The 12615-nt window shown below is 36.6% G+C and overlaps 1 protein-coding gene across 7 annotated transcripts in view; it reads left to right on the top strand.

Moving 5' to 3' along the window:
• The window catches only part of HEATR5A (HEAT repeat containing 5A), a 93702-nt gene extending 83211 nt beyond the window's left edge, over positions 1–10491 (top strand). For 6 of the 7 annotated variants that reach the window (XM_061159066.1, XM_061159067.1, XM_061159062.1 and 3 more), the window contains 5 exons: positions 506–778; positions 2466–2690; positions 7230–7384; positions 8481–8694; positions 8980–10491. In XM_061159066.1, coding sequence (XP_061015049.1) covers positions 506–778; positions 2466–2690; positions 7230–7384; positions 8481–8694; positions 8980–9287 — 1175 coding nt within the window. In that variant the 3' untranslated portion in view covers positions 9288–10491. The remainder of the gene's footprint in view (positions 1–505; positions 779–2465; positions 2691–7229; positions 7385–8480; positions 8695–8979) is intronic. The other variant, XM_061159065.1, reaches the window with a different exon arrangement.
• Positions 10492–12615: the final 2124 nt, after the last annotated feature.

The following is a 12615-nucleotide window of genomic DNA, read 5'->3' as shown; positions in this document are numbered from 1 at the left end:
AAGTGATTAAATTGCTCATTTATAAGTCTGATTTGACATTTGTGAGTATATCATTTAAGATTACGTTTGACTACATATAACAAAACCCAGTACAACAGTAGATTTAAAACACAAGGACTTATTCTCTCATCTACAAGAACTCCAGAGGTTGGCAGTCCTGGGCTGAGATGGCAGTTTCATAAAGACATCAGAGACCTCAGTCCCTATCTTTCTGCCCAACAACTACTTAAGGTGGTGAAGTCAGTGCTGGAGCTCTAGCTACCAGGTTCACATCTTAGCTGCACGGAGTTAACCAGACAATATTGCAAGGCCGAGAAGGTCACCAAGGATTTCTTTTGATCCACTACAACAAGAAGTCCAAATAAAGACAACTCCTTTTACCTCCATAACTGCTTTCTCTTTCATTCTTTAAGACCCAAGGCTTGACCCATTTAAATGTGTTACCTACAACAGAAGCAAAGCAAACGTAAAGTATTTATTCAACACTGTTCTTTTTGTCTTCTAGTCGATGATGGGGCTGCTGAAAAGGAAACCTTGCCAGAATTTGGAGAGGGAAAGGACACAGGAGGACTTGTGCCTGGGAAGTCTTTGGTCTTTGCAACACTGGAGTTGTGTGTGTGCATTCTAGTTAGGCAGCTCCCAGGGCTAAATCCTAAATTGACAGGTAGCCCAGGAGTGAAAGCAGCAAAGCCACAGATGCTGTCAGAAGATGGAAGTAGGTTGGTTTCAGCTGCGTTAGTTATCCTCTCTGAACTTCCTGCAGTGTGCTCTCCTGAAGGTATGTTGTGGTATGTGATGGCTTTACTTGACCTGAAAGGAGAGAAATGGTTTTGATAGATAATGGAGATAATGGTTGCTAATCTTTTTTTCATTAAACAAATGGTGACCCAAAGATTTGGGTATTGTCTTTAATCCTTTACGATTAACGTTATAGTAATTTATTTTACTAAAAGGATGAAAGTAAATATAGGGACAGCATGTACTCTAAAAAACTAACACTCTTCAATGGGTTTGTTGTTTTTTTTTTTTAAGAAATATTTTAAACGACTTGATGGCAATAACTCTGGGGCATTTTTTGGTGTACAGTATCTAATGGACTTTCTCTGCCTCAGTTTTGATAGAAGCTTCTCATCATATCCAGTTCTGTTTGGAATCAAGTCCATACTTTTAATATAGTGTCTAAGGCTCTCCATAGGGCTCTGCCGAGTACAGCTGCCTCTTGATACCTTCTGTGTGAACCATAAACCTAGGAGGTTCCATGCTTAGCCCTGTTCTGTGCTATTGCCAGTTGTGTTACTTGATCTGAAATGACACTGCTCCTTCTCTTCTTTTTAAAATTCTGCCTTCCTTTGAAATTCAACTCCAGCCCTGCTTCATCTGTGAGGGCTTCCCCAAAAACTCTGGCTCATATTGAGTTTTGTTTTTCTGTGTGTGTAGCTTCCATGTGTATATACATAGTTGTTTTTTTTTTTTTTATAGAGGCATTATATGTAATCTATTATATAGAGAAGATAAATATATATATATATACACACACACACAGAGATGTATGTCTTACTTCCAGGAAAATGTTTACCCTCTAGTACTCTAGCACATAATAAGGACTCAGTACTTAATAGATACTTAATTGGTAAGCATATTTCTGCTTAAATGTGACTTGACAGACTTATATGCTGTCTTGTTTTTAATATAACTTCAAGCTTTAATTTGACTTAAAACCTTGTATTCCTTATTCTCACACCTGCCTTATACCAAGAGTGCAGAAAAAGTGACTAGCAAAGGATTAAGGGCAAAAATACACACATGAGTTTTGTGGATAGCCCCTGGGAAAACTTAATTGACTGTTTTAACTTTAGTCTCTTCCCTTTCCTTTTAAACAAAGTGACTTTTTAACTACTTGGTGGCCATGGAAACTTTAATTTTTTGTACTGACTCACTGCAAATTGCAAGGCTTAATATAAAATAAATCCCCCAAATGCATAGTGGTAGTGAATGTACTTAATGCCACTGAGCTATACACTTAAAAATGGTCAAAGTGGGACTTTCCTGGTGGTCCAGTGGCTAAGACTCCATGCTCCCAATGTAGGCGGCCTGGGCTCGGTCCCTGGTCAGGGAACTAGATCCCACATGCCACAAATAACACCCAGCACAGCCAAATTTAAAAAAAAAGGTTAAAGTGGTAAATTTTTGTTAAAAATATTTTACCACACTAAAAAAAGTAAATTCAGTGTTTGTCAGCTACCAAATAAAATCACACAGCACAAGATAATGATACTGTGATATAATTTAAATAACATTTCCAATTAGAACCTAAATTTAATCCAGCCTTTAAAATCTTAAGGTTATTAAAACTGTTAAAAATAATCTTAAAAGCTAGAAATCTTTGACATAACCTTACTTATTTGGTAATTTCTTTTGAGGAACTATATATAGACTGAAATAGTGTTTTTCAAAATGTCTTATAGGAAGCATCTCAATCCTTCCTACTATACTGTACCTCACAATTGGAGTCCTCAGGGAAACTGCTGTGAAGTTACCTGGAGGCCAGCTGTCCTCAACGGTTGCAGCTTCCCTACAGGCTCTGAAGGGAATATTGGCTTCTCCCATGGCCCGAGCAGAAAAGAGCCATACTGCTTGGACGGACCTTCTCCGTAGTGCTTTAACTACGATTCTTGACTGCTGGGATCCAGGTAAGTCAGGCTTTTTGGAAGCAGTTGTGCAATTTGTTTTAAAAAGCAAGACGGACGGTTTTTTGAGAATAAGCTGTTTACTTGATTGTGTTTGGCAGTCTCGCCTAGAGGAGACCGTGTTCACTACATATTTAGAGGGTATGTATCATAGGTAGAAGGTATCTATGGTCTCATTTTAGTATCTTTAACATTAATGCAAAAAAATGGCTAGAAGCCTGTGTGTTGACAGTGAGAGGCCTTCAAATGTAATAATATGTTAATTTAAAAATATGGTGTCATCCATGTCAGAATTTTTTAATATACACAGTATACTGAAAACTGGATAAGATATACATTATAATTCAAGACTAATCTGGTTTATATCCTCACTCCAGCACCAGTGCTAAGTGACTAGACAAGCTATCTAATTCTCTGAGCCTTAGTTTTCTCATTAACAAAATAAGGAGATTGTGTTACAGGAAACTGTTAGATCAGTAACATCATACATGAAAATTATTTCACTTTTTACTTGGTGTATATTAGTAAATGATAGCCAGTATTATGTTCAATATCCATTCAAATTAGTTTTTCTCTGTTATTGTTATATAGGTTTTATTTTCAACATTGTCATTGGGATTATAAAAAGTGTTTACACATATTATAATTAACCCTGCCTTCTTTGTTCTGTTTATCAGTGTCACAGTTCACCATATTCTGTTTCATGTGGTAAAAAGATTTCAGTTGAATGCAGCAATTAATTGACCACACACTTTGTGCCCAGAGTTGGGAGTCTAGGGAAGTCTAGTGCCTACAAATTGCCATTGGGTGTGACTAATACCATAGAAACTCCTGAAGGCAACAGTAATAACTTACTTATCACTGCATTTCTAGTATAATGGAATAGAGACAACTGGCAAAAAATTAGAATGGTTCTGTTTGAGTGAACCAGGCAGAGTGTTGCGGTATAGGGTTCTGTGGAAGCTCATGCTGAGATGCAGTTTGGCGAACAAAAATCTTTGAAGGCAGTGGGGAAAGCAGTGTTAGGCAAAAGAAGTCAACTGCAGTACAAGTGTCCAACAGAACTCAGCACACCTGCGGGGGTCCTCTGAATATTGCCTGTCAGTGCCCTTCAAAGGACAACAGTGTTTGCACTTCAGCTCAGATGTGGCTGCCCCCTGAAGACTGTGCTGTCAGTCAAGGCAGCTCTGGGGCTGAGGTCAGCCTGAGGGAGTTGACCATGCTCCTCACAGCTGGGCAGGACCTCCCCCTATGGAGGGGAGCTCAGTGGTACCCCTCTAACTACCAGAAGAGATTTCTGAAAAAAGTTTCTTAAAGGATAAGAAAGTATTCTCCATTCTCCACACAGACATCATAGAAATGTATTCTCACACATTTTGATACAAGACCAGGAAACTTAAGTAGTATGGTATATTTGGGGACAGCAATAGTGCAATGAGTGAATGTAGGTTTGAGGGGAAAGAGTAAGAAGGTAGTGAACGGTAATGAGTAAAGAAATGAAGTTGGATAGTACACAGGGTCAGATGATGGAAAGTTTGGCATGATTAATGATTTGGACTGCCTTTAATAGGCATGTGTCTTCTTAAAATAGGAGCAAAGTGATAGAATTTACTGGTAGTTGGTATAGGAGTTGAAAGGGTAAGGTGATTTGAGCATTCATGGTGCTCTTAACAGAAATATCAAAGGGAAGGTTTTCAGGGGAAGAGAGTGAATTGATTTTGAAATGCCTACAGGATAATCAAGTGGAACAAACTGTGAAGTGCTCAGGGATTCAAGAAAGTCTGGCTAGAGATGGTTTTAGACTGCATGTATTCGGGAGTTGTCAGTGCCACCTATGGGATGGTTGAAATCACCTAACTTGGGTTTATGCAACAAGATGGGAGGAGATTCTGAATATAATGCAGTAACAGAAGCCAAAGAAAAGAGTTTTAATGACTAGAGACTAAGCAGCAGTGTAAATTACACTCTGGAGATCATGCTTACAGTGTTTAGGCACAAATGTGAAGTAAGGAGGGGAAGGATCAAGTTCAGGCTTCTCTTGACTGGAAGAAAGCGAAGGAAGATACAGGGTCAAGGAAGTTTTTTTTTTTTTTCAGATGAGGGTCTAGCTAATGGGGAGAAAAGGTGGAGATAGTGTTGTAGTTGGAACTATTAGGGAAGAAAGCAGCATCCTTTTCTAGGCAGAAAGGAAGCAAAAATTCACAGCACATTTAGAAGGATGAATCTCTGCCAATATGATGACCAGGAGGTAAGGATGGAAAGTAATAAGTGTAGGTTGTTAGGTTGAGCTTGCCTCTTTCATCTCACGCACAGGCACACAGATGGTTTTCTGTCGTCTGTCAGGGAATGAGGTTAGGACATGGAGGATTTGGACTCGCTAGTGAGAAGAAGTAAGGAAGGGGCTGATCGTGCTAGGGAAAACATTTACAACATAACAGATTGCTCCAAAACTTAGTGCTTCAAAGAACAAACATTTGTTATCTGACAGTGTTGGAGGGTTAGGAACTGGGGAGCTGTGTAGCTGGGTGGTTCTGTCTCAGGGTGTCTTATGAAGTTACTGTTAAGATGATGGCCAGGGTCACAGCTAAAGAACCCATTTCTGGCTCGTGGCTGTTGGTAAGAGGCCTCAGTCTCTCACTGGCTGTTAGCAGGAGGCCTCAATTCCTTACCACATAAAGCTAATGTTAAGGGAACCTTGCATCTTATTGTAGGTAAAAGAGAATTAAGAGGAACATTGGGCTTTCCTGGTAGCTCAGCCGGTAAGAATCTGCCTGCAATGCATGAGACCCCACTTCTATTCCTACGTTGGGAAGATCCCCCGAAGAAGGGATAGGCTACTCACTCTAGTATTCTTGGGCTTCCCTGGTGGCTCAGATGATAAAAGAATCTGCCTGCAATGCGGAAGACCTGGGTTCAGTCCTTGAGTTTGGAAGATCCCCTGGAGAAGGGCGTGGCAACCCACTCCAGTATTCTTGCCTGGAGAATCGATTCCATGGACAGAAGAGCCTGGCGGGCTACCCTCCATGGGGTCACAAAGAGTCGGACATGACCGAGAGACTAAGCACATAAGGGAATTGGAGCATGAATGGCAGAATAAGGAAATTTTAGAAGAAATGGGAAGAGGAACCCAGGAGAGCATTCTTTACGGAGAATAAAAAGACATTTTTATACTACATAGACTAGCTCTTGTAGTTTCAGGTCACTGTAAATGACTAACTTGGCTGTATGGGAAACACTGTGGCATTATAAGTAACAGTATATTCTCTGGAATCAAACTCAACACCTTAATAATAACTGTGTGATTTTGGCAAATTACTGAATTTCTATTCTTCAGTTTCTTGTCCATAAAATGGGGGAAATGAGGAATACCTTCCTCATGATGTTACTGTGAGGATTAAATATAAAGTGCTTATAATAATGCTTTCATAATTTTAAATGTTGGCCTTGCACCTATTTTACCTTAAAATTATCCAAATTATTCGTATAAATATATCTCCTTCTCATCTATAATATTTTGCCTTCATTAGTGCTGTGTTGCAAGTGTCAACTCAAGTATTAATCTCCTCAAATCTTCTTCTGACTGCCCAGTGTAGCAACTCCTGGTTGCCATAGACCTTGTGACTAGTTGAAATTAAATTCTTTATTTACTTCCTGGCATATAGTACATCTTCTCTGTAAACTGCATTCCTAGGGCCAGAAAGAGTCCTGGCACATAAAAAGTTTCTTCAATATTTGATGATGTTACCAAAGAATATGTATATGTAATTTCTTCCTAAGTAGCAATCCATTCTTACACAATTTAATGAATTGCATTTTCCATGCCTTTTCAAATAACATTGATTTTCCACAGCAGGTTTATTAAAATTACTTAATGAGAGTATGACTTTGGAAAATGAAGATAAATTACATCTAGTAGAAAATTCCTTTAAATGATTGTGACACACACAGATTTTCACATTTTTCTGTACTCTTACGAAATAGTATATGTAACAAAATGCTATGTTATTTTCACTTGACACATGTATTATCAAAATATGAATAGTTTAAACTTAGCAAAGAAAAGACCATTTCCAAGCACCTCTGTATTTCTCTCTGATGAAAATAATAATAGTTAATTTATTTTGAGCATTTATGTACAACATGCTATTCTGAATGCTATATGAGGATTAACTCATTTAACTTACAAACTTAAGTACTATTACTCTCATTTTCCAGATGAGAAAACTGAAGACAGGGTTAAATATCCAAGGTCACACAACTAATAAATGCATATATCTAGTAAATATATATATGTATTTACTGATCTCTTTACTTGTGAAGATTATAATTACTTTGGTAATTCTTGACTCTAGAATTACTTAAAATGTGCATTTTGAAGCTATATCATTTGCCAGATTCTTAGTAAATCACTATTTATTGTCTGTAACCCTTTGGTGCCCCCAAAAATTGTTACTACCAAACTTTGGAGAAAGTTTCACAGATATATAAGACAGTAAATACGACAGTATCAGGATCTGTTTTTCATTGATTACTTCTCCTTAGTAGATGGAACACACCAAGAACTTGATGAAGTCAGTCTGCTTACCGCTATCACAGTATTTATTTTGTCTACAAGTCCAGAAGTAACTACAATCCCATGCCTTCAGAAACGCTGTATTGAGAAATTTAAGGCCACTCTTGAGATAAAAGATCCTATGGTAAGTGTCTTTAGAAGACAGATGTTTATAATAGGAATACGTTTAGGCTTCTAAAAACTTTTGTGATTTTGTTGGTTCCAACAAAAAGTACCAGACTAAAGCTTTTATTTTTAGGTTTGGATTAATTTGTATTCTTAGGTTAAAGTCAAATAATAATGGTCTTGTTTTTTGGCCCTGAGGATAGAATGTAGTTAGTTAGAGAAAGATAAAGAAAATATTAAAAATACCACCAACTAAATTTGAAATAGGGGCATCTTAAAATTGATACATTCCTAGAACTTCAGTGGGTTTCCTTGCAGAAGGGAAAGGAAAGGAAGACTCTAACACATGCCTTCAGTGTATGACTGTAAAATAATGAGACCGATTTCAAAAACAGCACATACAAATTAATCCCATTCCTTTCTGATCCTTTTATTTGCTTGATTAATTTCCTATGTTTTTAGGTGCTACAGAATAAGTTTGTAGCACATGATCACAAATAGATAGAAACTCTAAAATTCAGGAACCAGGTTTTCTCTCAGAAAAAAAACAATTATTCAAATATCATCACAGTGATTATTTGTATATCTGATGTGGTCATCTTTTATTCTTCTGTCCTGTTTATTTCCTCTGTCCTAACAGTAGCTTTATGTAGCAGTTTCAAAGTCGTGCCTCTGATATGTGGTGACACATCATTAATACAGTCTAGACACAGTTCCCTGACGCCTTCATTGCATCAAATATATGTGATTCTTCATCTAAAACGTTTTCCAAAATCTCCAAAATATTTTTCAAAGTTCTTTTCTTTTATATATATATATATTACAGAAAGACACATAAAGAGGGAAAATAGAAACCTGTCAAAAAAAGAAAAATTAACCACTTGATTCCCACTCCAAGCTGTCACAGCCACTGTTAGCAGGCAAGCTTGAATTTAGTGTTTGGACTTCCAGAATTGAAGATAAAATAGAAATAAGTTTTAAGTTTGGGCACGGGGGGTCGGTGGGAAAATTTTTTCCTTTACATTTTTAAACTTTTAAAACTTTAATTAAAACTTACATTTTAATGTAAATTTGTATTTATGGTTTATACTTTTTTTTGTCTTTTATCTGACTAGGTACAAATCAAGACCTATCAGCTCCTCCTTTCCATTTTTCAGTATCCAAATCCAGCTGTTTCCTATCCATACATTTACTCTCTAGTATCCTCTATCGTGGAAAAGTTGCAGGAAATAGATAGGAGAAAACCTGAAGAAACTACTGAGCTTCAGATCTTTCAAGAAGGCATAAAGGTCCTGGAAGCACTGGTGGCCGTTGCTGAGGAACAGCACCGTAAGTGCTAGCACTGAATGCATACCAACAGTTAGTCCAAAGTCAGAACTTGAATGTTCTTTAAAGTATAAAACATCCCATTAGTCACTTAATATTGTATTTTCACACTTGCGGAAAGGCAGATGTTGACGTTAACCCCAAGTATTGATATTACTTAGTATCAATTTGGGAGAAGAGATCAGAAGAACTGCTTCCCTTCAGGTTGGGGAAATAGGTTCCTATCAAGTGTGTATGGAACATTTACACCCCTGAAACCAAGGCTTACATAGTTTGTTTACTTTCCAGGCTCTCAGCTTGTGGCCTGTCTTCTGCCCATCCTCATTTCCTTCCTTTTGGATGAGAATGCCCTGGGATCAGCAACTTCCATAATGAGAAATCTCCATGACTTTGCTTTGCAAAATCTCATGCAGATTGGCCCTCAGTACTCATCCGTCTTTAAAAGTGTAATGGCTTCTTCTCCAGCCTTGAAAGCCCGCCTTGAAGCTGCTATAAAGGGCAATCAAGAAACTGTCAAAGTCAAGACACCAACATCTAAACATACTGATAACTCTGGGAAGAGTTCAAGCATCCAGTTAAAGACCAACTTCCTGTGATTTTTCTTTTCTTTTTTTTAAACTAGTAAGCACCTTAACACAATACTTGATCATTTCCTTCACTTTGGGGGCAAAAGTGACATTTTAGACACAAGTGCACTTGAGGTCTGGCTATTTATTTTAATTTAAATAGCTTACTTTGGAAAGTCACAGCCAACTTACTTTTTGTGGTGTGTGTGTTTTGTTTTTTTTTCTTTCATGTAATAAAACCACAGAGCTCAGTCAGAATTCTTGCCAGGAATATCAATAAAATGCTAAAGAATTAAACTCAGAAAACCAACCACTGCTTTAAAAACAAAATTTATTTCTTCTAACAGTCCATATACATATGATATACTTAATACATTGACAGATATAGATTTGACTCTAAATAAATTATCTGCATTTACATTGTATCCCAATTGCTAATTTAAAATTCTGCCTTATTCAATAATTGTATTAAACTTTCTTGGAGTTCTCAAACAATGTAAGTGACTGGAAAGCTATTTAGGAAACGTGGTTTAGAAGTATCTAATATATATATAATAGTACAAATTAATTACAGCCCTACAGTGTAACTTAAGATTCGGTATCTATAAATATCATGACATTTTATGATCTACTGGTTTTATTTGTATTGAGTTTGGAAAATTGACATTTTAATCATTTTAAATATAACGAGGGCATTTCTATTTCTCCCATGGATTTTCTTTTACCTCTGTTCCTAACAATTTTCTTCATTTTCATTTGTGGCAAACATTCATACCAATGAGTTTAATATAATTCATATCTATATTTTAATTAACTATGGGTTTCTATAAATGTTAAATTTAGTACAAATTTAGATCATCAATGAATAAAAGTATGTTTTTTTAACATGAAACATTTTAATATAGAAAAATCTGATGATAAAGTCATTTTGGTTGAAAAGTATTTTTTAATTGTTGATGATCATTGACTCTCCTTCCACTTCAGTGTTATACTGTGTGAATTAAACACTGTGTCAAAACAAAGCACTTCCCCATTAAAAATTAAAACCCAAAGTGAGAGGGGCATGTTCAGAATGGAGAAACACGTGGAGTCAAGCAAAAACAATGTGATGTACTCTATTTTATTATGTTTGTATATAAATACACTTGTAAATTGTTCAGAATGAAAACATTTGACAAATTCTAACACTACTATCAATTTTTCTAATTTACATAAATAAAGCTAATTTTCTTTATCATTCTTGTATGTGAAATTATTTTACCCACAAAAGATGGCTGGTTAGTCTTAAAGAGCCCAGAAAATCATTTCTGTGGAGCAAATAATATTTTCTCTAAAACTTAGCCTATTTTCTTTGAAGAGTCCTGTTTTGCGCACATTCTTTGCAGTGGTTTGCATTCTTTGTCTTCCTAATTGTCTCTATGAATTTGTATACTTGCTGTTCCCTTCATGTGAATGCCCTTCTCCGCCTGTTCTATCTGGCTGACTTCCACTCCTTTTAGATCTGGTTTAAATGTCACTTTCCCTAGGTAACTCCTTAAGGCTTCTTACCCTCCCCTCAGACCAAGCAACTGTAACTCCTTCTTCATCTGTGTTCCTACAGATATTATATATTCTTCCATGCATTGAACATCACATTACATTTTAATATTTCCCTTTTAGACTGTGCCTCCTGAAAGTGAGAAATTTTGTCTTCTATAACTGCCTGTGTGACATCAACTAGACACTTAAAAAATGTTGAACTGCACTGATGTAGGATGAATTTGAACTCAGAAATGTATCCCTTTGCAAGGCAAATGCTAGAATGGGATATTCTCAGGATAAAATTTTGTTTGTTTTATATTCTTTTGTTTCATTTAGTATGTTTGTAAACATTAAGGTTTCTGCTCATCATTTAGCGACCTGGCATCCTGAATTATCTGGATTAAAGGTGCTATACGAGTATTAGTAGTTAGGAAAAAATATCATGTCCAATGCCATAGAATTAAGAACTTTGAGTTGGGCACTATTCTATAACCTTTTTCTTTGTAATGTATCATCTTGTTTAATACAATATTGGGTTGTTTAGGGGGTTGTGTTTTTTTGCCTTACCCTTCAGCTCGTAGGATCTTGGTTCCCTGACCATGAATTGAACCTAGGCCCCCAGCAGTGGAAGCAATCCTAGCCACTGGACTGCAGGGAATTCTCTCTTTAATACAATGCTGAATTAGTTACAGATATCTTTACTGATAAAGAAGGTAAGAGGCTTAATGGCTGAGGTTTGAACCCACCTTTCAGTGTTCCACATTCCCTCCAGAGTTTTCTTCACTCTTTGTTGAAGATATTTTCATTGACTATTTCTCCAAATTTCCACCAAAAGTTTTATGGCTAAAACAACAGGAAAAATTGGGAGAAGTTTGTGACCTCTACAATTTCCATGGGAATAATGATTATACAATTAGATACTGATATAAGTTCTGACTTGTTCAAAGGTGAATACTTAAAATTGAGAAACACATAAAAAATTCTTTACATCTGTTTTATTTTAATAAGTCTCCAACTGTGATAAAGCAGTTGCCCCTTAATAATTCTTTACAAATTAAATCTATTGATAAGTGACTTGGATTGAAACAAAGTGATATAATATTTGCCTTGAGCTTTATGTTTTTCTAAGGGCAGAAAGAACTATGCATAGAAGGTCTTAACAACCTGGATAACCATGACGGTGTGGTCACTCACCTGGAGCCAGACATCCTGAAGTGTGAAGTCAAATGGACCTTAGGAAATATTACTATGAACAAAGCTAGTGGAGGCGACAGAATTCCAGTTGAGCCACTTCATATCCTAAAATATGATGCTGTTAAAGTGCTGCACTCAATATGTCAGCAAATATGGAAAACTCAACAGTGGCCACGGGACTGGAAAAGGTCACTTTTAATTCCAATCCCAAAGAAGGGCAATGCCAAAGAATGTTCAAACTACCATACAACTGTGCTCATTTCACACGCTAGCAAGGTTATGCTCAAAATCCTTAAAGCTAGACTTCAGCACATGTGAACTGAGAACTTCCAGATGTATAGACTAGGTTTTGAAGAGGCAGAGGAACCAGAGATCCAAACTGCCAACATTCATTGGATCATGGAGAAGGGGAGTTCCAGAAGAACACTGACTTCTTCACTAAAGCCTTTGACTTTGTGAATCACAACAAACTGGAAAATTCTTAAAGAGATGGAAGTACCAAACTACCTTACTTGTCTCCGGAGAAACCTGTATGTGGGTTTGAAACTTTTGTTTCTTTCTTTTTTTTTTTTTTTTTGAAACTTTTGTTTCAAGAAGCAACAGTTAGAACCCAACATGGAAAGACTGACTGGTTCAAAATTAG

Source organism: Dama dama, chromosome 13 (assembly GCF_033118175.1).
Source record: "Dama dama isolate Ldn47 chromosome 13, ASM3311817v1, whole genome shotgun sequence".
Taxonomy (NCBI): domain Eukaryota; kingdom Metazoa; phylum Chordata; class Mammalia; order Artiodactyla; family Cervidae; genus Dama; species Dama dama.
This window is presented reverse-complemented; position numbering and strand designations above follow the sequence as displayed.